At 48.1% G+C, this 24,503-nt stretch overlaps 12 protein-coding genes across 12 annotated transcripts; 6 read left to right on the plus strand and 6 right to left on the minus strand.

Annotated features, from left to right (window-relative positions):
* Window positions 1-1,376: 1,376 nt before the first annotated feature.
* JR316_0007216 (uncharacterized protein) lies at window positions 1,377-2,947 on the plus strand (the record flags this gene model as incomplete). The annotated part of the gene is made up of 5 exons (XM_047892959.1): window positions 1,377-1,439; window positions 1,495-1,937; window positions 2,027-2,219; window positions 2,288-2,891; window positions 2,937-2,947. The coding sequence occupies 5 exons, from the start codon at window positions 1,377-1,379 to the stop codon at window positions 2,945-2,947; spliced, it is 1,314 nt and encodes a 437-aa protein (XP_047748241.1).
* Window positions 2,948-2,987: 40 nt separating this feature from the next.
* On the minus strand, window positions 2,988-4,323 carry JR316_0007217 (uncharacterized protein; the record flags this gene model as incomplete). Its single annotated transcript, XM_047892960.1, has 3 exons — window positions 2,988-3,671; window positions 3,738-3,872; window positions 3,937-4,323. 3 exons carry the CDS (start codon window positions 4,321-4,323, stop codon window positions 2,988-2,990), a joined length of 1,206 nt encoding a protein of 401 aa, XP_047748242.1.
* A 327-nt stretch (window positions 4,324-4,650) lies between these two features.
* JR316_0007218 (Zinc finger CCHC domain-containing protein 10) lies at window positions 4,651-5,402 on the plus strand (the record flags this gene model as incomplete). Its single annotated transcript, XM_047892961.1, has 4 exons — window positions 4,651-4,738; window positions 4,799-4,943; window positions 5,004-5,123; window positions 5,180-5,402. 4 exons carry the CDS (start codon window positions 4,651-4,653, stop codon window positions 5,400-5,402), a joined length of 576 nt encoding a protein of 191 aa, XP_047748243.1.
* Window positions 5,403-5,577: 175 nt separating this feature from the next.
* JR316_0007219 (v-type proton ATPase 16 kDa proteolipid subunit 2) lies at window positions 5,578-6,406 on the minus strand (the record flags this gene model as incomplete). The annotated part of the gene is made up of 7 exons (XM_047892962.1): window positions 5,578-5,632; window positions 5,690-5,775; window positions 5,827-5,939; window positions 5,995-6,070; window positions 6,129-6,211; window positions 6,279-6,291; window positions 6,350-6,406. The coding sequence occupies 7 exons, from the start codon at window positions 6,404-6,406 to the stop codon at window positions 5,578-5,580; spliced, it is 483 nt and encodes a 160-aa protein (XP_047748244.1).
* Window positions 6,407-6,654: 248 nt separating this feature from the next.
* On the plus strand, window positions 6,655-7,810 carry JR316_0007220 (Zinc transporter ZIP9; the record flags this gene model as incomplete). The annotated part of the gene is made up of 5 exons (XM_047892963.1): window positions 6,655-6,742; window positions 6,790-6,865; window positions 6,928-7,358; window positions 7,417-7,601; window positions 7,655-7,810. The coding sequence occupies 5 exons, from the start codon at window positions 6,655-6,657 to the stop codon at window positions 7,808-7,810; spliced, it is 936 nt and encodes a 311-aa protein (XP_047748245.1).
* A 268-nt stretch (window positions 7,811-8,078) lies between these two features.
* Window positions 8,079-9,972, plus strand: JR316_0007221 (Nucleolar protein 12; the record flags this gene model as incomplete). Its single annotated transcript, XM_047892964.1, has 4 exons — window positions 8,079-8,156; window positions 8,210-8,716; window positions 8,773-9,558; window positions 9,619-9,972. 4 exons carry the CDS (start codon window positions 8,079-8,081, stop codon window positions 9,970-9,972), a joined length of 1,725 nt encoding a protein of 574 aa, XP_047748246.1.
* A 788-nt stretch (window positions 9,973-10,760) lies between these two features.
* Window positions 10,761-11,899, minus strand: JR316_0007222 (2-oxoisovalerate dehydrogenase subunit alpha, mitochondrial; the record flags this gene model as incomplete). Its single annotated transcript, XM_047892965.1, has 5 exons — window positions 10,761-10,886; window positions 10,949-11,216; window positions 11,285-11,546; window positions 11,617-11,779; window positions 11,840-11,899. 5 exons carry the CDS (start codon window positions 11,897-11,899, stop codon window positions 10,761-10,763), a joined length of 879 nt encoding a protein of 292 aa, XP_047748247.1.
* A 175-nt stretch (window positions 11,900-12,074) lies between these two features.
* Window positions 12,075-12,621, minus strand: JR316_0007223 (2-oxoisovalerate dehydrogenase subunit alpha, mitochondrial; the record flags this gene model as incomplete). Its single annotated transcript, XM_047892966.1, has 3 exons — window positions 12,075-12,134; window positions 12,247-12,351; window positions 12,406-12,621. The coding sequence occupies 3 exons, from the start codon at window positions 12,619-12,621 to the stop codon at window positions 12,075-12,077; spliced, it is 381 nt and encodes a 126-aa protein (XP_047748248.1).
* Window positions 12,622-12,965: 344 nt separating this feature from the next.
* On the plus strand, window positions 12,966-14,674 carry JR316_0007224 (uncharacterized protein; the record flags this gene model as incomplete). Its single annotated transcript, XM_047892967.1, has 3 exons — window positions 12,966-13,614; window positions 13,667-13,787; window positions 13,843-14,674. 3 exons carry the CDS (start codon window positions 12,966-12,968, stop codon window positions 14,672-14,674), a joined length of 1,602 nt encoding a protein of 533 aa, XP_047748249.1.
* An 835-nt stretch (window positions 14,675-15,509) lies between these two features.
* On the minus strand, window positions 15,510-15,862 carry JR316_0007225 (uncharacterized protein; the record flags this gene model as incomplete). Its single annotated transcript, XM_047892968.1, has 2 exons — window positions 15,510-15,770; window positions 15,830-15,862. 2 exons carry the CDS (start codon window positions 15,860-15,862, stop codon window positions 15,510-15,512), a joined length of 294 nt encoding a protein of 97 aa, XP_047748250.1.
* A 5,918-nt stretch (window positions 15,863-21,780) lies between these two features.
* On the minus strand, window positions 21,781-22,677 carry JR316_0007226 (uncharacterized protein; the record flags this gene model as incomplete). The annotated part of the gene is made up of 1 exon (XM_047892969.1): window positions 21,781-22,677. The coding sequence occupies one exon, from the start codon at window positions 22,675-22,677 to the stop codon at window positions 21,781-21,783; it is 897 nt and encodes a 298-aa protein (XP_047748251.1).
* A 1,194-nt stretch (window positions 22,678-23,871) lies between these two features.
* Window positions 23,872-24,255, plus strand: JR316_0007227 (uncharacterized protein; the record flags this gene model as incomplete). The annotated part of the gene is made up of 1 exon (XM_047892970.1): window positions 23,872-24,255. One exon carries the CDS (start codon window positions 23,872-23,874, stop codon window positions 24,253-24,255), a length of 384 nt encoding a protein of 127 aa, XP_047748252.1.
* Window positions 24,256-24,503: the final 248 nt, after the last annotated feature.

The following is a 24,503-nucleotide window of genomic DNA, read 5'->3' on the forward strand; positions in this document are numbered from 1 at the left end:
CGAGATGATGCAAACTCCAGTACAGAACGATTGTTCTGATTTACTATTCAAACTAGTACTAGTACTACTACCCAACATCTTTTCTGTTATGATCCGACATTTAATCTTCACTACAGTGGAAAGCTCATACAATTATAAATACAGCTGATACATAGATAGTTCGAAGTTTTCGGGAAGGAATTACAGAAGTATACATCAATGACGGTGGACAAGTGAAATGATTCGGAATACTTGTAGTTGACCCTACTACAGGAATCTGTTACCGGAGTGACCCCAGTACTGGCAGTGCCAGTAGTGGTGAATGATGTTGAAGAACTTCAGAATGAAATCAAGTTATCGGATTTTTTTTCTGAAAATCGCAGGTATTTCTTATCTTCTGAAGCTTGTTTAGCATTAGTCGAAGCGGAAGCTTTACAGGGCCTGGTCAGAAGCGACCGAAGCAGTCAGAACAGTCAGTCTAGCTCTGTGTAGCCCCATCAGGATTTCGTCACAGTGGCTGTGTAATGAAGACCCTCATTATTTGGCGCTTGCTTTGGCCTATAACACAGTATCGTAATACTTTACAAGCCAAGGTATCCTTGCTTTGCTTTGCCCCTGACCAACCAAAGCACATGTGCGCTACCAGATTCAGACAAAAAGCCGTTTACTCAGGCTCTGAAAGACAATGGTTAGATATCAGCAATTCAGGCCTCGAGAGCCAGACTCGGAGCAACCACGGAGGTCCTCCCCGGATAGAACGACTACCTTGGCAAAAATAGTGTATGATTCCGAAACGATTCCTTACTTCACAGGTCTACTTACAGTGATGATCAAGAAGCTTCGCCTCAAGTTTTGGTTTGAATAGGAAACTTGTAGACTTGTAGAGGGTTTGCAGTTTTGTCTGCATGTGGCGACAAACTTTGTTTGGCCGTAGGGTTTCGCACGATGGCGACATGGTCCTGCTCCAGGTGCGGGGGCTTGGGGGACTGCCCTTCCCTAGTCTATACTTGGCGGCCAGACAGAAGCCTGAAAGGCCAAAGGCACGCTGCAGGATCGGAATCAAGGTATAAGCGCATTTTGACGAAAATATGTAACGGGACGTAACTGGACTAGCCTCCAGGAGAGATCTTGGTCCGAATCGTCGATATGCGATCTCGTATACCCCAGTGGGTTCATACATAAGCATATCAATTTCATTTGAAATCCCCAGATCCCATTTGGTCTTTCTTTCCTTTCACCCTCTCGTAGCATCAGGATTCAAATTAGTGGTAAGTTCGTTTGCTCTGCGACCTTTTGAATCGTATGCATTATTCTCTACTGTTACTAGAGCTTTAACACCTCGCGAAAGTACCGTCTATGTTATGGGATTACTTTACTGTGGTTTCCATTGTCTTCCTATGGATGTTCTCCTCGAAATCGTAGGACATCTCTCTGTCGAGGATATAGTCAAGACGCGACAGGTAAAGTTGTGGATGCTGCTCGTCATTTTTTCAAGTATAATTCATTCTTACCTAGGTATCTCGAAAATTTGCATTTGTGTCCTATCAATGGAGCACATGGGCTCGCGCGTACGAGCGCTCAAAATTTCTCCTACCAGAAGGACCTCTCTCGTCACAGAGCTCTGTTCAGCTCGAGAATCTTTTGATCCAAGCGGCGAAGATTCACAGGAATTGGACGTCTTCCACAACCACAGTATTCAAGCAACGTCGATTTATCCGAGAGCTCCCTACCTACGACTTTGATGCAAACGTTATATCAGGACGATTTCTTCAGCTAGCGTTACACGATGGCATTTCGTGGTACGACCTTGACTCTGATGATATGAACACACCCATCTTAACGTACCCGTGCCGTACTGTTTTGCCGATGTCTGGGTATTTGAATCATCAAGACAACGCCAATGGGGAGGGCTCTGATTCGGTATGGGTAACATTCGCTTGTCAAAGGCCAAAAAGAATGTGAGATTTTGTCCTTTCTTCTTTTATCTATATTTTCCCTATTAATTGGTTGTAACTTGATTGTAACTGAAGTTCTTCCGTGCTTTTAGAATAGTCCTGAAACTAAACTTTGGAAAGTCGGGGTATAAGGTCAAACTCCATGCGGAAATATCAGCAGGTAACATAACGAGCGTAAAGATGGCCCACGACTGGATTTTACCGATTAGAGAATTCGCATCTCCCGACGACCCTATGGATTTATACCATATACCCTCTCGGTCTACATTTTATTTCCCAATGCATGTAAGTAAACATCCACTTCCAATTCCATCTGTAACACTGTGCCTGAGATAAAGCTTATTGTGCTCTAGGAAAATGTCCAGCATCTTTCTGACCTGAGTACTATGAATTACGCGATAACATCTCGACATTTATTCCTATTGTTTTCCTTGAGGGATGAAACACTCGTCGACGTGTATACACTCCCAAAGCGGCTGGATAATACACCCTCTATGTTACTACACCCACGGCGCCTTACTCGGTCGCATTCAGGTGTATACCCCCACGCCATCTCGAAAATCCAATTTCTCGATAGGCCTCGCCTCTCCAATGTTGCGTTGAAAGGTGATGATATACGAGTGTCTTTTCTGGCATTGGTGTACGCCAACCACTCGCGCACAAGTTGGACCTCGAAGATCGCGCTTCATGTTATCGAGGCACATTTAAATCGAACGGGCTTGTTATCCTTCATTACGCAGTCAGGGCGTACTTTGAACGTGGGCATGACGAATACGATGCTTGCTCTCAGTACACGTTCTGGGAGATGCCTGGCGGTGACGCATTCTATGCCTGGCTCTGTTTTATTGGCACACACTATCACATTGGAAGACAGTGGCTGCACTATGAACGTCAAGGCCATCAGCCTTCCGAAGGGATTCCAAAGTCGGGATGTGTTGGCATTCGATGGATTCCGAGGTCGGCTCTGTTTAATTAATGGTTGGACTAAAATCGATATATTAGACTGTGCTTAATGAATGCATAGATTTACTATTACGGTAATATATCAAACAATCACAGACGAGAAGAAACATTGGTATCTTTTGTTACATCCTCTTCATTGTCTATAGATGGCTTTTCAAGAGAATCGTCAGAAGATTGCAAATGTGTTGTTGGAGAAGATGCCATCCCCAGATCCAACTGCACTTCGAGCACGACAGCTTTTAAGTCATCTTCCGTATGACCCTCTAAGAATTTTAAGACTCCTTCTTCTCCACCCAATCTATTCCTCACTTCGTCCATGATCTTCTTTACGCCTATCCAATGACCGCCCAGTCCTGTCCAATTGCGTACATGGGTTCCAGAAAACAAGTCGTTTAATCGCGTCTTAGCTGCCCGTAATTTAGCGAGATCTTCATACTCTTTCTTCTTGTTAAAGAATCGCAAAGCGTCTTCCCGAATTCGATCGAATCTTTCCTGGCGAGGTAATTGATTGTATGGATGCGAGCTAGGCTTTGTTGCCTTCACCCATTCAACGAATTCTGCGTACATTTTTCGTTCTGGTTTGACCTTTGTAAACCCAGGTCCTGTGCTTGTGAACTTGCTCGAGTCGAAGTACTTCATAGAGGCTGCCCAGTCGAAAGCTTCTTGTTTCGTCTGAAAACCTTCATAAAAAGGCTCTAACGGGAGTTCGTAAAATTTGGTGATAGCGTGGAACGAATCACTGAGTTCGAAAGGAGGGTTTGGAGGATTAGGAATCTAGGCGTTTATAAGAATTTGGGATAGCTGAAAGGTAAGTTGGTGTCAACATATTCGACAACTCACCTTCATGCCCTTTTCTCCCCAGAGCAATCCGTTATTCCTCGAAATAACGCCCAAAATCATTCCAAGGTCTCCATATGAATGAAAGAATAGGATCCGGTCCCATTCTGCTTTATCCAAACACACATGTACGTCAACCTGAGTTACGAAGCGACGCATTATGATTATTGCCGCTGTCGTTTGATGATTGGGGTACACACACCTGATAATAAATTTCCCCGTTATTTGCAAGCTCTCTCTTTTGCGCCTCGTCAGCTGCATACCCCAGAGGATCCCATTCACCACGTTGTATGGGAACCGCGTAATTAGATGTGCGGTTACCGTCCATTGGGACGACGTAATCTGCATGCAAAGTTCTCTTCACGACATCGTGAGGGACATATGTGCCATACTGCGACTTGGGTTCACAGACAAGAAGGTCTAAATCCCCGTGGTCTTTCTTTTCTGGTGCTTCGATGGGTACGGCTACGAGCCCATATAATTCTTGAAGTCTGGGGACGAGACGTGTTTTAAGAGCACGGTAGACGGGAGGTGAAATGCGAGGAAAGGATGTGGCTGCTAATATGGCATTGAAAGCACTTCCACCCATTTTCTGATTTGATTGGGTTCTTTTTGGGAGAGAAAGACTGTGCGTATTAAATCTTTGGCGAAGAATCAGTTGGAGAAACGTAGCCTTTAAGAATCGACAGCTTTTGTACTTGAGACATGTACATGACTTGGACCCTGAGCGCTTTGAATGCAATTCGAGTCATAGTTTGACGTCGTGAACTTGTAAAGTCACAAACCAGTACGTTTTGGAAATGACATGTCCCCTAAGTCCAGCTTTGGTGAACGTTCACACGCTAAGAGCTGTGTCATGTAAGGCAGCAAGGCTTGAAGCGCGCTGAGCTTTGTTGTAACGACAACAATCATTACCATGTCAAAATATGCTCCCCATGGCGGCCGTTCTTCCAACCAACCAAGAGCGACTGCAAATACCGTCTGTCAAAAGTGTTTGGGCCGAGGTAGGTTTACATGGCGCACTAAGAGGTGGTGGGAAGACAGCTGATGTTTGTTGTATTCAGGACATTACATCTACGAATGCAAGGGCAACCGGCCGTATGTCTCTCGGCCGTCTCGTACACAGCAACTCGAAAACCCCCGTTTGCTGGCCAAACTGAAGGCGGATGGGCAACCGTCCGTTGAAGTTCCTGAAGAATTTAAGAAACCGTTCGTTCTTTCTGAAGATCGCATATATATATTAACTAATGAACATGTTATTATTCTTAGCGCTGGCACAGCAAACAAGATTTTGGAGGCCAAAGAAAAGGAGAGATTGAAGGAGGATAGCAAAGAAAAGGGAAAAGAAAAAGCAGCGGCGAGTCCATCGCGAAAAAAGAGAAGGAGACGGTACGCTGGTCTTATTCTTTCTATCCAGCTGTTGTGTATTAATTAATGCACCGCAGCTCACGCTCTTCTTCGAGCTCAGGGTCCTCGGATTCTGATTCTGACTCCGAAAGCAGCTCATCAAGTAGCTCGACCAGTTCGTCATCTTCTGGTTCCGATTCTGAGTCATCTTCAGGATCAGAATCAGAGTCATCCAGGTCGAGAGAAAGGGATCGAAAGCGCCGTGTCCCTCGCCGTCGAAGCAACTCAGTTTCCGACGACTCCCGCGGTCGAAAGCCTTGATTGGTTGCAACAATCATTATCTGCCTTCCAACACCTACATTGCACCTGTATTTTTCGAATTATCTTGAATTCCCATTCTCGTGTGTGTATGTGGAAATTGTCCTCTGTTTTTAAATTACATCGATGGCATGCGAAGGCAAATAGTGGAGGTATATTGATTATAGTATGGATACCATTATGAGCATACTGATTTGGTCACTTTGCTGTTCATAATCAGAGCGACAATGAGCCTGGAAATTCGGCATTTAGATTGATACCTACATAAAAAAAATGAGTTGCTTGCTTACCCGTATAGACCCAAAACCTCGGCAAAAATTAGGATGAGTACCATCGTCACAAAGACTTTGGATTCATGAACATATGCGCGAACGCACTAAATCGGTGATTAGCAGGGTGCATATTCGAAGTGCTAGCCTTGGCTTACTGAGTCCCCAACGAAGCCAATGGCATATCCTGCTGCCAGACCAGTGAAACCGCAGGCAACGCCAGCCCCGAGGTGGGTAAACCCGGCGAACAGAGAGTACTCTGTGTGCTTTACTATAATTTACACGTTTGAAAACAAGGAGTGAAAACATAGAACCAAGGAACGTACATGACCCAGCAATAAGAACGGAAACCACAAGTCCATATACAGCAATAATTCCCGACATGACGACGGGAATGAGGGACTGGTTAAAGGTGCCTTGAACTCCCGAATTGAAAATGACGCCATGAGGAAAAACGAACCTTCATGATGAGTTCAGGTTTGAACGTTCCAAGTCCTGCAATGCCAATGCCTGACTTTGAAGTCCCAAGTGCAGCTCCAATGGCTGTTAAATATTACGAGTTAGATTATTGTTGTTTGAGGGCACTGGATAGTGGTAATGCTGAACGCACTGCTGAAGACCATCTATGTGTCGTAGATTATATAAGTGAATTGGCCACGTATAAGCGTATGCAGTACATACGGCTGATGCTACACCCGCAAACCCAAAGAAAGGAGCAAATGGTGGACAGAGAGACATAGCGAATGAGAATAGAGCTCGTCGTTCCAAAAGTTGAGCATCGTAAGTTGCCCGCGACTTCGGATACGTCACGTGAAGCACAGTCGAACCCCTTTTTTGGCGACAAATATCCGACAAACTAAGATGTGCTCAGCAACGTTCAAGAGACTCCCATAACACGCGGCTTGCAACAAGCTTTGATACAAAAACGGCCTTTGCGCAGTGTCTGGTAACATTCTGTAGCTCGGGACTCTTTATACTTCTCAAAAATGGTCGTGCAACTTCTGGTAATGTCGGCGATCTTGGGCGCCTCAACCTTTGCTGTAGGGATGCTTCCACTGTCGTACGCGTTTTCAAGTTCGTCGTATCTCTCGGTTTCTGGGATCGCTCTCATGTTTTGGTAGAGGGGCATCTGGAACGACTCGCTGCTCTGGGAACGGGTCTACTTCTTGGGGCGGCGTTGGGCGTCATCATACCAGAGTGAGTCTACGAACGCTTGTTCTCGTGAACATTCAATTTACATGACAAACATTGTCACAAAGAGGAATAGAAACGGTTGTTGAAGCCAACCCTGGAGACGTGCCCACCGAACGCATATCTCTGTCATTGATTATTGGCTTTATTCTTATGCTCATCATCGAGCAATTGATATCACCAAATGCCCATACACTGGATGACATGCCTATGTCTCTGCAGTCAAAATCGAATGGGTCCAACCTAGCGACTGCAGCTTCTGTTGAATTTGATGCAGAATTGGGTGACCTTGATCCAGTAAATGGGCGTCATAATTCTGGAGGCGATGCAGTAGTAGGAGGAGGGGGGCGAGAACGCGCGTTTACTTTGATGCTTGGCCTGGTTTTCCATGGATGCGCGGATGGACTTGCTCTGGGTGTTGCCAATCTTGCGAAGACGGCTCCTGGAGCCACAAATACAGTCTCGTTTGTCGTATTCTTGGCTTTGATTCTTCACAAGGGTAGGCAGACACTGTTAAATGGTTTTGAATAATATTGACATACTATCACAAAATATAGCGCCCACGTCACTGGCATTTACTACTTCATTACTGTCAACAAATCTTCCCCGTCCAGACTGCAAGAAATATCTAGCCATCTTCAGTCTTTCTACCCCAGTCATAGCCATTGTGTCATATCTCTTGTTTTCTTTTTTCGGTGCAAGCGACGAAACAAATCTCATCGGTACTGCTCTTTTAATTTCGGTAAGCTTTACAAAATTTCATACATCCGTCAATCCGTTCACTATCTTTGACAGGGTGGGACATTCCTTTACGTTGCGACCGTCCTCCAACCAGTGTCACATCATGCACCTGTTTCCGGAGACCTCCGCCCTATCTCACGAATCTTCTTTATTGCGCTTGGGATGTTCATTCCCGTAACACTGAGCTCTCTCATTGGACATGGACATTAATAGATCGGAATCGTAAATTATAGAAAGCTATTTGTTGTAAAAAAGCACATGCTTGTACATTTTATTATTCGGTCAAACTACACAGTTTCAGAGAAGTAATTTTCCAATAAAATTGGGTGTCACTTTTTTTTCTATCCTTTGTCCATGTAAAAGCAGAAACGACTTATGCCAACATTTTGGTTAGGGGGCTGACTAAGCTTGCACTAAAGGCGCCGAACCTTTTTAAAGTGATCCTAGATTTATTCCCCTCAGTGCATCCACCGTTGAAATGTCTCTTTCCTCGCTGCTTCTCGGGCAAACCAAAACTTTAATTGACAAAGAATTGGATAGTCTATTTCAAAACCCAGTGAGTATACAATTGCTGACGTTGTTAAACATTCGTACTCACCTGTACTCAAGGTTGTCAAACCTGCTATCCCTGGTCCATCAAAAAGTACACCCACACCGGTAAAGAAACGAAAACTAGATGATGTGAAGGAGGAACTAGATTCCTCGGTAAAACGCGTAAAGTCTTCGATAAAGACATCAGACTCAAATACGAACGATGTGGAGAAACCTAAACCTGAAGCTAAGGTTGTGAAGATCCAAAAACCCAAAAAAGCCGGGAAAGGAAAGGCGAAGGAGATTGAACCAGACGCAACAGATTCAGAGGATGATGAAAAACTGGAGGCCGCATATTTGAAAGGTCAAGCTGCTTCTAAAACGGGAGACAAGGAAGTAGTCTCGGAAGAAGAAGACGAGGAGGACGTCGATCCATCTACATTGGTTCACGAATCAATCAAAAAGTCGAACAAAAAATCTCGAGCACCAAAAGTTAAATATGCCCCTTCTGAAGAGACACCCGAACTCAGGGACCAACGCACTGTCTTTGTTGGTAATCTACCACTCGATGTCGCTTCTAAAAAGGTGAATAGCCGATTGCCCCACTGTTGTCAACGCTTGCTCAATTTTTTTTGACCCAGCCCTTGAGTAAACAACTCCAACGTCATATTCTTTCATTCCTCCCCACCGCTAAAATCGAGTCTATCCGCTTCCGTTCAATACCCTTCCAAGCACCAACAACAAAACTTCCTACCTCCGACGATGAAAGCAATATTTCCAAACCAAAATCCGCCGCCAAAAAAGAGACAAGACAACACATTAAAGATCGTACTTCTACCTGGCGGTCGACACTGGACGAAAAAGATGAAGATGGTTTGCAGAAAGATGAAAAGCGCTTCCTCAATCCCTCCCAGAAGAAGAAAATCGCGTTTATTAACCATGAATTCCATTCGACGGCCGATAGCGTCAATGCCTACATCGTCTTTGCGCACCCCCCAAATCTAGAAGGACGTCCTGCTAATTTGCCTCCACCTCCACCTACAATGGATCCGTACGAGGCCGCACGCCTCGCAGCGAAGAAATGCAACAATACCCTTTTTATGAAGCGCATGCTCCGGGTAGACTTGGTTGGCGAGAATGCGCATGGCAAAGCCGATAATGAGGCTGTTAAGGCACCAGCCAATTTGGGCACGGACCCGCGACTTTCTGTATTTGTCGGTAATCTGGACTTCGCGAGCAAGGAAGAAGACCTCCGAGTCTTCTTTGAAGGGGTCGTTAGCACTGAGCGAGGACCACCGCCTCCTTTGCAGGAACAAGACGGCGAGGATACTGCATCGAAGAAACCGGCAACCTGGGTTACGGGAGTGCGTATAGTAAGAGACAAAGATTCACAGCTTGGAAAGGGGTTTGCTTATGTGCAGTTTGCGGTATGTTTTTCATCCGTATCTCAAAATAATTTTAATCTCATAGTATTCAATGAATTATAGGATAGAGAATGCGTTGATGAAATACTAGCGCTTGAAGAAACAAAACTCAAGTTTGCGAAACGCAAACTACGCGTTCAGCGTTGTAAAATCGGTGGAAAACAAGCTCCCCAGTCGAAAGCATTTTCTACCGCTACTGCAATCGAAATCCCCAAAGGCGATCCACGACTGGGCGAAAGACTTCATGGACTGCCTAAAGAAGAACGCAAGCAGCTCAAGTCGTCGGACGCTGATCGTGTAGCAAGGAGGTTGGCAAAAAAGAAGGCGAGGAATGCCATGAAGCCTTCTGTCGGGAAAATGGCGAAAAGAAAAGGTGGAAAGGATCGGAAGGATCGGAAAAGGGTGCGCTCTTCGTAGGATGCCCGCATATAATTTGAAGAGCCTATTATCGTGACTTGTGCACACATAACAATTGATTCTTGTGATCAAACGCCCTTTATCTCCTTGAAGGTATTTCAGCTTCTGGGCTCTTGCATCCTGGTGAGAAATTTAGAGTCGTATGAAGTAACTCGAAGTTGTTTGCTGTTACTATGCAACGTACTTCACCCCCGGTAGTCATATCATGGGTCTTAATTGATCATCATGAACGAGTGAGTATGTGGACATACAAAATTTCCGTTCGAAGAGGGTTAGCGCAAGTCAGGAGGCTAGCTACAGTATTGGTCACCATTCGAGTCAACTCAAATACCGGGAAATTCGACTGTTTGAATCTGTCATCCACCATAGTAACTTCGGGTTTTATGCCTTGCTCTCTGGAGATCGTGAACTCAGGGCGTACCCATGGCGTTCTGGTTGATGCGACGCCTTCTTTCGTGAGAAACTGAGAAGCATCCAACAGAAGTTCCATTTTGATAAAATCTTCAATGTCGCGGACAGAGATAATGGGCATTAGTGTTATTGAGTTCTCATTGCCCAAGCTTCATTTCGTGCATTAGTTGCTCTACGTAGCATTAACTACTACAATCCAAGTAGGGTCCTAACCGGTATAATAATGTACCTCCGTTTCAAATCCAGTACTGCTTAAACCAGGCAAGTAGCGTACACAAGGAACTTTCCATCCACATGGAGTCGAGGAGGTGAACAAGCCTTGAATGCCAATCGGTCCGATAATGAATAATCAATGGCTTGTTACAATCTCCGGAGATTTATCTCCCCTGAGGGTTAAGGAGATCTTGGCCTGTGTTTCTGAACTTGCCCAGCTCCTTTCGCCATGGTTCCCAGATCTGCCCGTATTTCTTCAGGAGTCCTACGAGCTCCTGTCTTTGCTCTTTCTGTGAGACGAGTATTGAATAAGTCAAAAGGGATACCTGAGATTTGTAAGTAAAGAACTGACAATATTCCATGGCTCTTCTCCACCATACACATCGGTAAAAAGTTGTCCAAGCTCTGGGCGCTTGAGGGAGTCGGCTTTCTTGAAGGCTTTCATGACATCCGCCTTAAGACGCGCTTTCAACTCAGTCTCTGCGTCTGCATCCCACCAACCCTGAGATTCCATGAAAAGACGGAATCTTGTAATAGGGTTGTCGATACGTTTTTTGTCTTCCACCTCTGACCTTGCACGATACGCAAAAGAGTCATCGGAAGTAGAATGATGGCCAACGCTAGAAAATGATAGCCGTATTAATAAATTATGCAATGGCGAGGTTGGTGATATAAGTAGTCAGCTTACCGATACGACATGGATTCAACGAGAACAGCGCGACCTTGCTCCAAGCAACGTCTCCTAGCCTCCCTTACAGCAGTCAGGACGGCAAGTACGTCATTACCATCTACTCGGATAGTATCAATACCATACCCAGGACCCCGGCTAGCAATACCATCTCCGTTGTACTGCTCTGAACTGGGTGTGCTGATAGCAAACCCGTTGTTGCGTGCTATATAAAGCACTGGAGATGGAATGGTAGATGCCAGCATAAATCCTGCATGGAAGTCTGCAAAAAAAATATCAGGGTATTAATATAAAATAAACAACTTGTTTATTTAGATTGCATCCGGACATACCTCCCTCGGAAGCAGCGCCCTCTCCAAAATAGCATGCAGCGATATTTTGTGAGCGTCGGTTCGGCATTCGACGGAGAGCATACGCTACGCCAGCTGCTTGGGGTATCTGTGTTGCGAGGGGAGAAGATATTGTGTGAAAGTGGTGTTCCGGAGATCCAAAGTGCTGATTTTCGTTGAGATGAGTAAGGCCAAAGGGATATCTAGATAGGTTTCCAAGACTTACGACGGGCATTTGCCTGCCTTTGCCCGAGGTATCGTTTTCGTTTCCAAAGACCTGGGCCATGATGTTATCTATGGTAAAACCTCGCCATAGAAGGACTCCCATTTCACGATATTGACCTTGTTTTCAAAGTTTGAGCTTTCATTTTAAACCGATGCGAATACTTATGTACAAACCAAGTACTCTGCAGAGAATATTGCTTGTGTAAGTTTGCTAAGCGATGCTTGTGTAAAAAGGCTTACTCGTCGTCCTTTTCCAGGGCAGCAGCCGAGCCGATAATAGTGGCTTCTTCGCCGTACTATCAGGGCGTTCGAGACCAGACATAGATATCATTCAACAATTACTCACAGCAGTCATCTATAAGCATTTAAGGTTTAGCAGTAGTTACGCGGAGCCATTGAAAAACATACGTAGAAGGATATCTTTCCCTGGCGCTGGACATTATATAGTACATTGTCCAAAGTTGGCAGAAGTTGCATGTGCTCGTACAATTTTCGAGCATAATCTTTGTCGATCTAAAAAAGAATACTCAAAACGCATCTCGAAGGGTCCAATGATGCTAGACCCACATCAGGTAGCTGGGCTCCTTGTAGTGGTTTACCAACACCATCTATGAGACGATAGGTAGGTATTGGGTTATCTTTACCTCCAACCGAGTTGAAAAAATCGAGTTTTGTGATGATTGGAGACTGTGTGGTCGGAAGAAGGTCCCTTCGACTTGTATAACTTCGAGAAAAGGCCCTAGAGAACGCTGGGGTCGACCTTGTAAGCTCTGTCCGGATCATGGTCAAGAGTGAGAGGTATGATGTCACGTGGGATTTACAACTCGATCGTAAATGGGGCAGTCGTAAATGAGATCGATCATCGGAGGAATGGCAATCACAAGTTTCCTAATCAGGATACGGCGGTTGTTGGAGATTTCTTCTTTTTTCTGTTCCGTCGTTGCGAACCATGTGAACTTGGGCCAAGAACTGAGTAGTCTGCCAGTGAGAAAACATATCAGGGCCGCCCCTGCTCTCTGAGCAAAATGGCAACTTGGACAGTCCCACATCGTTCCTTCCTTTTTCTTGTTTTTTTTTTTTCATTTATTCGTTCTGGCTAGTCCGGCGCCTGTGCTTCAAGGTTCATTATGTTGATCCTTGCTGGTTTGCTTTTGTGGGTTATAGCCCTTGGAATGCAGGTCGTTCCTACTAGCGGCCTTAGATTCAACTTTTCGGAGGTTCAGCAGTGCCAACAGTTCACCGTTTCTTTCGCTGGGTCCAACCTCCCGAACACCAGTATCCCGGCGTCTCTATCGTTTCTCCCGATAAACTCCACTGCATTATCTGTTCAACTGCCTAACCCCTCTCTTGTCTCTAATGGCATTCTACTTTCAGCCGTTCCTTTCCCCGCAGGTTCCAATTTTCTTACTTCTCTTGACGATGCAACTGGGGAGAACCTCATTTTTGTATCTGACCTTATTCGAGTATTGCCTTCAACGGAAAAGGAAAGCAACTCTTGTCTTCCAGTGGGCAATTCAGATGCACCGAGGAGGTTTACAATATCTAGCGAAGTTACACAATGCGAGGAGTTGACGATCAATTACGACACCTCTGTTGTTTCCAAAGCCCCTATCGTTCGCCTTTTCAACCCTAAAGGTCCTTCGCGACTCCTAAACATGACCTCGGATGACAATACCCACGGTTCCGCAAAGTACCTCATGAATTTTTCTCGAGGGAAGGAGATCTTGCTACTCATGGAGGGGGGTGGTTTCCGAGAAACATCTGCCATCATCACCAGTAAGAAATTTTTGATCCCTTTTTTCTAGCACTAAACGTTACTTTGTAACAGTTGGAGGTGACGCCGCCAGCAGTTCTGCTTGTCTGCGGAGACCGATCAATATGTCCAAGGTCGGCAGCTCCAATGGCGATGGAAACGAAGAGAAGTCGGAGTCTTCGCCAATACCATCAAAGTTCGTTAACCAGGCTGCCCAAAAACTTTAAAGTTGGTTGCTAACAGTACGATAGAGCTATAATCATAGGCAGCGCCATTGGAGGGAGTGTTGTTGCATTAGTTGCACTCTCAATAATCATTTTCATAATTCGGGATCGTCAACGACGCAGGAAAATGATAGCAGCGGACGTAGAAACTTCGCAGTGGAAAAAAAAAATATCGGAGGAATGGAAGACGCAGCAAATATCCAACTCCAAAAGAAATTCACCTATCCAGGGAGGAATTGTTGCTAATCCGATCTATGCGGTCCACTCGTCTTTCTTGTCGCCGACCAATTCCAAATTCCAAAGAATTAGCAGTGATTCTTGGGTGCAGGTTGCATCGGTAGATCGTCGGCTCCCTGAGTCTAATCAACATGGTTCACCTCAACCATCGTCACGAATATTGGTTCAATCACCACGATCAGAGGACCGCGTTTCGTTACAATCTCTAGACATTGAAGGGATGTTGAACATGGCAACTCTTCAATCTGAGAACAACCAGAGCAGGAAAAATTCGGTCGGCACAGTTCAGCTCCTATCCAACCTTCCCTCTTCTCCATCTCTAGCAGTTCCAGTGCCGACATACCTTTCGACGGAAACTTCAAGTTTTCACAGGCGAGATCCTTCAGATGTCCCAGCAGGGCCGGTTTCAATGTCATTTTCAGGCTACTCAGTAAATCCATTCGACCCAGAACGAAATTCCGTCACGCCTCCTGGCCTGGAAAATACTTTACGTTCCAGTAGACCTATTGGTGGCGTTGGTCTTCCAGGTAATCCTCGAGATGTAGGAAAGTCAAGCAAGGGCCGTGCAGCATCTACATATAGTGGTAGAAGCAGCTCGGATTGGTATGGAATTGCCCGGTAGCCTGCTTCTATTATTTAGTTGTGTTTTCGATCTTTTGGATTGATGACTCGTTGTATTCATGGACATTTTAGCCCCCCTTTCCTCATTGTATTTTGTAGCTTTTGGCCCCTCCTTTTTGCCTTTACTTTGTCAACGACGCAGACAATTTCCTTTCCATTTATTGTTAGTAATAAGGCCATGCTGTTTACTTGCTTGATTCTTGCAGCCAGGAGTTCTTTATTGGAAATGCTTGTCGTCCAGCACACTGAGCAGGACCTATCCACCTGAGATATCGCGACGATGGTACATAATGACTTCCCTGGCACATCTAGGAATATACATGTAGCCATCAATGCCTTAAATCTGGGAGGACGGCATGCAAGGGTTGAAGCAACAGTCGTCCTTGAAAAAAATTTGCCAGTGTGGTTACAAGATATTTCAGATTCTGGGTCGATGGATGCCATAAGCTTGCAAAGGTCTTCATAATTTTACGTTGAAGATCTGCCCCTAAAATTCAGATAGGGACAGATATTTTATCGGACCCTTCGATCCAAACTCAGGTGCTACGCGACCCAAAGTCGTATAAGAAAGTTAAGGTGAGACCGGATGAGATGTGCCACAATCCTATGCGCTTCGTAATGCAGGTCAAAGAATCAAATACGTCACTAACATTTCCTGCCATTGACTACAGTGTCAGGCAAGAGGTTATCAACCAACAGCTGTCATGGAGCGTCCTGGGTCGGCCAAATGATTCGAATTCAAATCGGTAAAAGAATGGCAACGTACTAAACCAACGTAGGGTAAAAACCCTGGGACAATCATAAACTCTGCTCCGATACAGTTGTATGCAGAGTTTTCATGAATCGATGGCCATTTTGGCGTCGTCTTTGGGAAGTTTTTTAGCTTCTTCTGCGATCTTCTTGCGAGACCCTGTCAATAGCGCCAGGTAGTCCGCTCCTCCAAGAACACCGCCTTCTTTTGAGCTTGATGACCCTTTCCCCTTTCCAGCCTTTTCTTTGAGAGCGGAGTGCTTCTTGGACGCCTGAATTTGGGTGCGTGAGGATGCAGATGGCGTTGACGTGACTGCGGTTGTTGCACTTGATTTCGCCTTCTTCGGCTAGATCGCATAGGTACTTCAAATTTTCGATATTGTGACAGAGAGAGGAGGATACATACAATTCGCTTGTGAACTTTGGCACTTTTCCCCATAGAGGACGCCAACGACAATGTTATATGCTGGGATTTGTGGTGGCGGTTTTCTTCAATAATCGTGACGGACTCAATTGAATTAGACAACCATTTCCAAAAATAGAACAGACACCAAAAGTTTTTAGGCCCTGTTCGGTAGCAACTCACGCTGTGAGTTACTAACTCACGATTTCCATATTTGGTGCTTTGTGACAACATTTACCACTGGCTGAGCATGGTCACCCATCAGTCACATCGCCCAATATGTACATCTTCGCCATTTATAGAAATCGTGAGTTTATAACTCACGACCGTGACTTGCTACCGAACACACGGCGGGCAAAAGTGCTGACTAGTCAGCCTGGGAGTTGGTCTGACCAGTCACCTGACCAGTGTGCTGACTAGTCACCTGACTAGTCATGTAGCTGTCACGCATTTATTGTCACGCTGCTAAGTTTCTGTAATTCCGCTCATTGATTGTAGAACAGAGGATTTCTTTTCTATGCCCCAGACTTACACAGGGCGGGCATCGTGTACCTTCTAAACAACGTCGGGTGACCGTGCACAAGTACTCTGAAAGCGTGATTAGTTATCCATTTGTTTGAATAATGACCGAATTTCAACCAAACACAAGAAATATCCAATTCCGAGTCATTCATTACTTTTCCTCAGTGACAGTGCTTCGGAAGACAATGGTTTATTCCCATTTAATCTTATGTTACTGAACTCATTTACCAATACTAACCAGCGTGACAACATTTGTGTGACCTCTCCTGACTGGTCAGTTGATTCGTCACGGAACGCGTCACGATATGGTCACGTGACTGGTCAGACCAACTCCCAGGCTGACTAGTCAGCACTTTTGCCCGCCGTGACAGGGCCTAAAAGGATGCACGATGAAGGCTACCAATGTCGTGACAATCAGTGGACATCAAGGACAGGTTTTCCTATTAATCGAGTTTAGATAATGTTTATTTACACAAGTCTAATCACGCCGAAGACCCGCTCGTTTCAGGGAGCCTCACCTCTCTGACCGCTTCCAGTTCAACAAACACCAACATTCAAGGGTGGGCTCCCCCCAGTTGTCGACCCAACATGTACCACCTGACATGAATGTTTGAGCTTTGTCTGAACAGGAGAACCGCGCTCGCATGCTTTGCAGCCTTTTCTCCGACACGTCTTGTCTCTGCAACAAGAAGTGCATCTCGACGCACCTCAGCATAAAAGACCGCCTGGAGAATCTGGTTCTCGCACTTTTGCGTCCCCCGCTCTCCAGGTAAGCTTTTACTGCTCGAAACTCGCTCGACTTCATCACCGCTGATCTCTGTTTTGCGTCCCCCGCTCTCCAGATCACGGTCACCCGAGTCTCTCTGCTCTCTACTTTAACTCGTATCGTGTCTATACTCGCATCCTCGTTCTCGCGAACCGGCCATCCTCGAACTCGTCATTCTTTTGTACTCTTATGAGTGACCTTTCGGAGCACGAAGCCACACCCGAACAACGTCTAACCCCCTCCTTCGTTCTATCGGAAGAAACTTCGGCGGAGTGCGATAAGCACGTCGAGAATTACAAGAACGGTTCAGTTGAGAAGGCAGACACGCTCATTCTTATTCAGTCGACCCTCGCCAATGTTTATCCCGACGACCATTCGCAACACGTTATCGAAGCCATACATTCTTATCTAGCGATACTTGACAACTTCGATGGATTACGCAAAGACGCATTACGACGAGGCGGAGGAGCTACTAAGTCAAGTGCAGGAAGTATCGAAGGAGAATCGGAGGAAGAGGGAGACGATGAACCGGAATCATCTCATACCATCGAGACCCCTATCGACTGCGCGTCCAAGCGGGCGAGATCTCCTGTTGAGGATTTCTTCGCCGACCAGGAGCTACCGCCGCGAAAACGACACGTTGAGGGAGGCGCGTTTCCGTGGGAGATCCAGGAGGCGCTCACACCTTCCAACCTTTCCCCCGAACTACTCCAGACCCAGGCCATACTCGCTACCATCGCGAAGGACTACAAGGCTGCCGAGGCGTCGCTCCTTAACTCCGCGAAGAGACCTGGGCTCACCGTTGAGCAGTGGAAACGAATATTACTTTCGAAATGCGCGGACTTCGACGCGATATTCAGCTCCCTGTACACAGTCACCATCGACGAGGAGAGGAAGGAGAAGATCGGTTCCCTTGAGGTCGTTGTCGGAGCGGCCACACCATCAAAGTCAGTCCGCGAACACTCTGATTGGACAATCGCGTGGAACCAATACGCGAGAGCGGTACTGTTCGTGTTCCCCCACAGACACCGCGAGCTCAGCGCATACGGAGATTTCATCCTTCAACTGTTTCGTTCAACCCCCTCTTACCTCCACGAGAACGTCATCAACTACGACAAAGCGGTCCGACTTAGAGCCTCAAACCGACGGGACCTGCTCCTCGACGACCACGCCAGCTACACGGACCTCGGCGTCCTCTGGCTTCAACACGGAGGTGCTCACAGCTCTGCGACCGCGAAGAATTCCAGGGAAAGCAGGTCGCGCTCAGTTGGTGCCCCAGGTTCGCACACCTCTAGGGCAAGACGAGAGGCATGTCGTCGCTACAACGCCGGAAACTGTCCCAACACACAGGCAACATGCAACTACGCCCACATCTGTAGCGCCTGTAGGACAACAGGACATGTGGCCGACAAGTGTACCCGCAAATGATGTACGACGTTTCGTCACCAATCCCTTCGCCCCTGTGTATCGTTTCTCGCACCTTTCTTCGCGCCCTCTTTTCTTACGCTCACTCTATTGGTCCGAGGATAACACTTCTGCACATGTTTCTCTTGCCCGTTTCACCGAGACTGCCCAACCTCTGCCCCCTGTCCCCATCAACGAACTTAGGAATAGCGTTGCTCTCGACACTATTGCGTGTTATGGTCATTTTTTCAACATCACCACGCCCATTAATGCTGTCCGTCTGCACGCCTACCTCTTGCAACACCCGAATCCCGACTACGTGAATTCTGTCATCGATGGCATCCAGAATGGGTTCTGGCCGTGGGCCGACACGGCTCGCACCCACTTGCCTCCGACCCTCGACGTCACCGAATACCTCACCGAGGAACGCCACATCACCTTCGCCAGCGAGCAGCGCGACATCGAAATCTCAAAGGGGCGTTTTTCTCAATCCTTCAGTTCCTTGCTTCCCGGGATGCTTGCAGTTCCAGTAGGGGTTGTACCCAAGCCTCACTCCCACAAACTCCGACTCGTTGTCAACCATAGCGCTGAACCTTTCGCACGAAACTCGTTGATCGACAAAACACTGGTTTCTGTACCTCTCGACAGCGTTCAGTCACTCGGTAGTGTCATCCTTCGGCTGCGTCGGGAGGCCGGTCCACACGCTGAGCTCGTCCTCTTCAAGAGCGATGTGTCCGAAGCTTACAGACTCTGTCCTATGGCCCCTTTGTGGCAGATCAAGCAGGTTGTCAAGATCAACGGCCTTTTCAACATTGACCGTTGCAACAACTTTGGTAGCAGAGCAGGAGGGGGCGTGTGGGGCGTCATTTTCAGCCTCATCTTGTGGATCGCTACCTCGATCTTGCTCATCCCTGATCTCTTTGATTACGTCGACGACGTTTTCTCAGTCACCCTAGCTGGCAACACTCTTTGGTACGCCCCGTACAATAAGATTCTGTCCGAACCTCAAGCCCGACTCCTCATGCTCTGGGACGAGCTGGGCGTTCCGCATGCCGAAGACAAACAGCTCTCCGGCACAGCCCTGACTATCATCGGGTTTTTACGTCGACACCGTGGCCATGACAATCACCATGCCCCTCGACTCCCTCCTCAATCTCATTCATGCGATCCGCGAGTTTGCCGTGATGGGTCGCCGTCCAACACTAGCTGATTACCAAGCAATCGCAGGGTGGATCAACTGGGCGTTAAACACCTATCCCCTCCTACGCCCCTGCCTGTCTAGCGTTTACGCAAAGATGGCAGGCAAGCACATTTCCTCTGCCAAAATCTACGTCAATAAGCGCGTCTGCCAGGAACTCATCTGGGCGGCAAACCACCTTGAGACATGCAATGGCGTGCTGTTCCTGGAGTCCTTGGACTGGGACCTGGCTGAGGCCGACTACATCCTTCTGACGGACGCTTGTCTGTTCGGGATGGGCTTCTGGTCTCCATGTCATGACTACGGTTTCCAATATCGCATCGTGTCCGCCTCACGCCCAATCTTCTACTGGGAGGCTTACACTGTCCTCTCCGCATTTGCTTGGATCCTCTCCTCCTGTTCTCCCCCACCCAAGCGCGTCGTCATCTACTGCGACAATACCAACACCGTAAATCTTTTCAGCACACTTCGCGCCACTCCGGACTACAACCCCATTGTCCTCACTGCCGCCGACCTCATGCTACGTTTCAACTGCCAGCTGCGAGTGGTGCATATCGCAGGCGGTCAGAACACAGTTGCAGACTCCATTTCACGCTTCGACAATCAAGTCGCCCTCTCCTTCCGTCCCAATCTCCTGATTCGGAATTTTTTACCCCCACAGTTGATGCTGGGGGCAGATCTTTGATGGCCCCACTGTCCCGCCCCAGGCAACCCGCAAGGATTGCCTGGTCGCTCGAGCGCTTACACCATGAACGAGCTATAGCTCTTGGATTTGCGCTCGAGCCCTCCTCCATTGCCGCCTACTCTTCCGCCCTCCACTCTTACATCGCTTTTTGCAACCTCCACGCTTTCCCTATCAAACCTACCGCTGATACTCTCAGTTTTTTCATCGTGTTTATGTCCCACCACATCAAACCCTCTTCCGTGGCTGCCTACCTTTCCGGCATCTGCAGCCAGCTGGAGGCTTTTTATCCATCCATCCGCTCAACCCGTCAGTCACAACTCGTTCGCCGTACCCTCACAGGCTGCATCAAACTCCGTTCTGTCCCCACCACACGCCAGATGGCTGTTTCCTCAGAACAGATGCTAAGCCTCCACTCTCGCCTCATTCACTCCAATGACTACGACACGCTGCTCTTCCTGGCCATTTGCACCGCCGCATTCAACGGTCTCCTGCGCATGGGTGAGTGCGTGTGGCCGGACTCTCACCACCTGCGTGACTACCGTAAGGTTACCCGCCGCGCCACAGTGGAATCTACGCCATCCTCCTTCTCCTTCTTGCTACCTTCGCACAAGGCAGATCGCCTTTACGAGGGAAATAAGGTGGTGATTCACGCCTCTAACGCAGGACAGGAAGCCCTTCTGGCTCTGCAGTTATACCTCGCACGCCGTGACAATGCTTTCCCTTTGAAACCCGAGTTATGGCTCCGTAGCGACGGCTCAGTCCCAACTCGTCGTTGGATGACATCCTTGCTCAAGTCATCCTTCCCAGGCCTCGGAATCTCAGGACACTCGTTTCGCCCCGGCGGCGCCACCTACCTGGCATTGCGCCGTGTCCCTTCCCATATCATCCAGGCGATGGGCCGTTGGAAGTCTGACACCTTCCAAACCTACATCCGAGAACACCCCGCCCTGTTGGCGGCACTTCTCTACACCTCCGTTGACCCTCGCACCACCCCATAGATGCTTGTTTTTTCTGTCCTTCTTGACTCCCCTTTCCTGCACCCTTTCCCCAGGGCGTGTCTCTGTTAGGAATCGACTTAAGTCAAGAGAGAAGAGTGCCCAAAGACCAAGTTGATATCGAAGCTGGGGTCTGACTACTGACCCCAGGACCCTATATATACATGGAGACCGGAGTAACTACTTCCCGGACCAGAGTACTCGACATATGACAACTATCAATAGATGAAACAGGAGAACGATAGACGTGGGACCGAACACAAAGATAGAACAAGGCATGACAGCGTGGGACCGTAACAGATAACGATAACGGATAGGGGTGGCACCAATACGTACCCTGACATCACCTCCCCTCTAAAGGTCGGTGTCCCAACGACCTGGTCTTCACCGTGGACGGTTTGCACCAAAGACACGAGGCGGTCCACCGCCACGACGCGCGGTCTGAATTCCCTCCCTAGGCTGAACAGGCCCGGGGCGAGAGTAACCGTCAGAGTGTTGCTGCGGAGCCCTGAGAGCATCCACCTCCATAGGCGAACCAGGGGCGAGCGACGAGGATGGGCTGGAGCGAGTGTCGACAGCCGTAGGAGTGGGCAAATGCGGAGAAGCCGTCCCGGAACGGGATGTCCGCGTAGTTGGGGTAGAGCTCGAGGTTGGAGTAGGAGAAGGAGGTTCAACGACGAGGGTAGGAGGGGCGGCAGTGGGCGCAGGAGGCTGTTTAGGCTTCTTGGACCTAGGGTTGCGGATGCGACGACGGGCAATCCGCTTGCCGATAGCAGAAAGAGCATCACCAACTTCACGAGCGGTGCCCCTAATAGTGACGGCACGCAAACCGGAGGTGACGACGGGGGAGACCGAGATCTTTGCGTGCGAGATGTCGTGGATTTGGCGTAAGCCAGTTCCCGCGCGCCCTATGACATGGCCAGCCTGTTCGTCCGCAATAGACAGGGTAGCGACGATCTTCTCGAGGGCGGCTTTGGTAGTAGTAGAGCGGATGGATTGGGGGTGCGGGGGCCCTGTAGTAGGGGTAGAGGTAGGTGCAGCCGGGCGTTCCTTCCTAGAGGTGCGTCGAGCGCGAGATGCGCGAGCAGAGGGAGTGGGAGCGGCAGGCGGTTTGGGTAGGGAGGCTGTGAGGCGTTCAAGTTTAGACTCGATGGCAGACAGTCGGTCATCAACCTTTTTATCGGCGTCAAACCGGACTTGCTGCGCCCTAAAGAGAAGGGCGAAACGGTCCTCAAGGGACATCGTCATGAACCCATCGTAAGGCGAAGGAGGGTCGGCCATAGAGTATAGTAGGTGGGGGCAAGGTAGAGTGGAGTAGACAAGCGCTGCAGTGGATAGAGTACCAGGGCAACGTTGGGTAGCTTCGATATGCTGTTAGGAATCGACTTAAGTCAAGAGAGAAGAGTGCCCAAAGACCAAGTTGATATCGAAGCTGGGGTCTAACTACTGACCCCAGGACCCTATATATACATGGAGACCGGAGTAACTACTTCCCGGACCAGAGTACTCGACATATGACAACTATCAATAGATGAAACAGGAGAACGATAGACGTGGGACCGAACACAAAGATAGAACAAGGCATGACAGCGTGGGACCGTAACAGATAACGATAACGGATAGGGGTGGCACCAATACGTACCCTGACAGTCTCCGTACGTCCGCTGTTGTCTGCTTATTGTCTCATAACTTCCCTGGTTTTCGCTGTTATCACCGACCTCAGGCATCCCTCAACGTTAGATGTCGTCGGATGTACTGTGTCGCGCGTTTCCGTGTGTTTCTCAAATTTATGCTTTCATGCCACCTTCAAATCTTTTCTTCAACCATCATACCTCCTTACCGCTTTTTTGTACCTCCCGCAGTCGTTACACATTTTTTAGAGTACAAACTGCGCAAATACATCTCTTTTCTTTTTGCAGACGCCGCTGCTGATCACAGGGCGGGCGTCGTGCACCATCTACACAACATCGGGTGACCGTGCTTGAGAACATCTGAAAGCGTGATTAGTCGAGTTTAGATAATGTTTATTTACACAAGTCTAATCACGCCGAAGACCCGCTCGTTTCAGGGAGCCTCACCTCTCTGACCGCTTCCAGTTCAACAAACACCAACATTCAAGGGTGGGCTCCCCCCAGTTGTCGACCCAACATGTACCACCCGACATGAATGTTTGAGCTTTGTCTGAACAGGAGAACCGCGCTCGCATGCTTTGCAGCCTTTTCTCCGACACGTCTTGTCTCTGCAACAAGAAGTGCATCTCGACGCACCTCAGCATAAAAGACCGCCTGGAGAATCTGGTTCTCGCACTTTTGCGTCCCCCGCTCTCCAGGTAAGCTTTTACTGCTCGAAACTCGCTCGACTTCATCACCGCTGACCTCTGTTTTGCGTCCCCCGCTCTCCAGATCACGGTCACCCGAGTCTCTCTGCTCTCTACCCACCATCCATCCCTACAGTCACCACCTCTCTCAAACAATCATGGCTTTGCCCGCTAGCGCTTACAGTGTCTCTCAAGACACCCGGATGCCCAAGTGCTCACCACGTCCCACATCCGTTCGGGCATCTCCCGCGTTCAGCTACGATTTACCTACACCCAACAATTCCGTCATACACCGTTACGGGCAGCGCACACCAACAGCGGGCGAACTCCTCGTACTACGCGAAGAACTAGAGGAGCAATTTAGGGACATGCCTGACATGGAGCTATTGGTTTACCTATTCGATTCCGTGTTATCGTGCCACTCAGAGTGGGGTTGGCGCGGTCGTTTCATTCGCCAGTTCTTTTATGACCTATTCTACGAAATGCGTCGCCTAGGCTACTCCGAGTACGAATTGCTACGCTCTCTATTCCTGGCGCCCTGACGTACCCCAGATTTGCATGCGTTTCTTAGTACACACTGTCCCTTCACGCGTGCTACTCTTTTGTCCCGCTTTTTTGTACCTCCCGCAGTCGTTACACATTTTTTAGAGTACAAACTGCGCAAATACATCTCTTTTCTTTTTGCAGACGCCGCTGCTGATCACAGGGCGGGCGTCGTGCACCATCTACACAACATCGGGTGACCGTGCTTGAGAACATCTGAAAGCGTGATTAGTCGAGTTTAGATAAT

Source organism: Psilocybe cubensis, chromosome 6 (genome assembly GCF_017499595.1).
Source record: "Psilocybe cubensis strain MGC-MH-2018 chromosome 6, whole genome shotgun sequence".
NCBI lineage: Eukaryota > Fungi > Basidiomycota > Agaricomycetes > Agaricales > Agrocybaceae > Psilocybe > Psilocybe cubensis.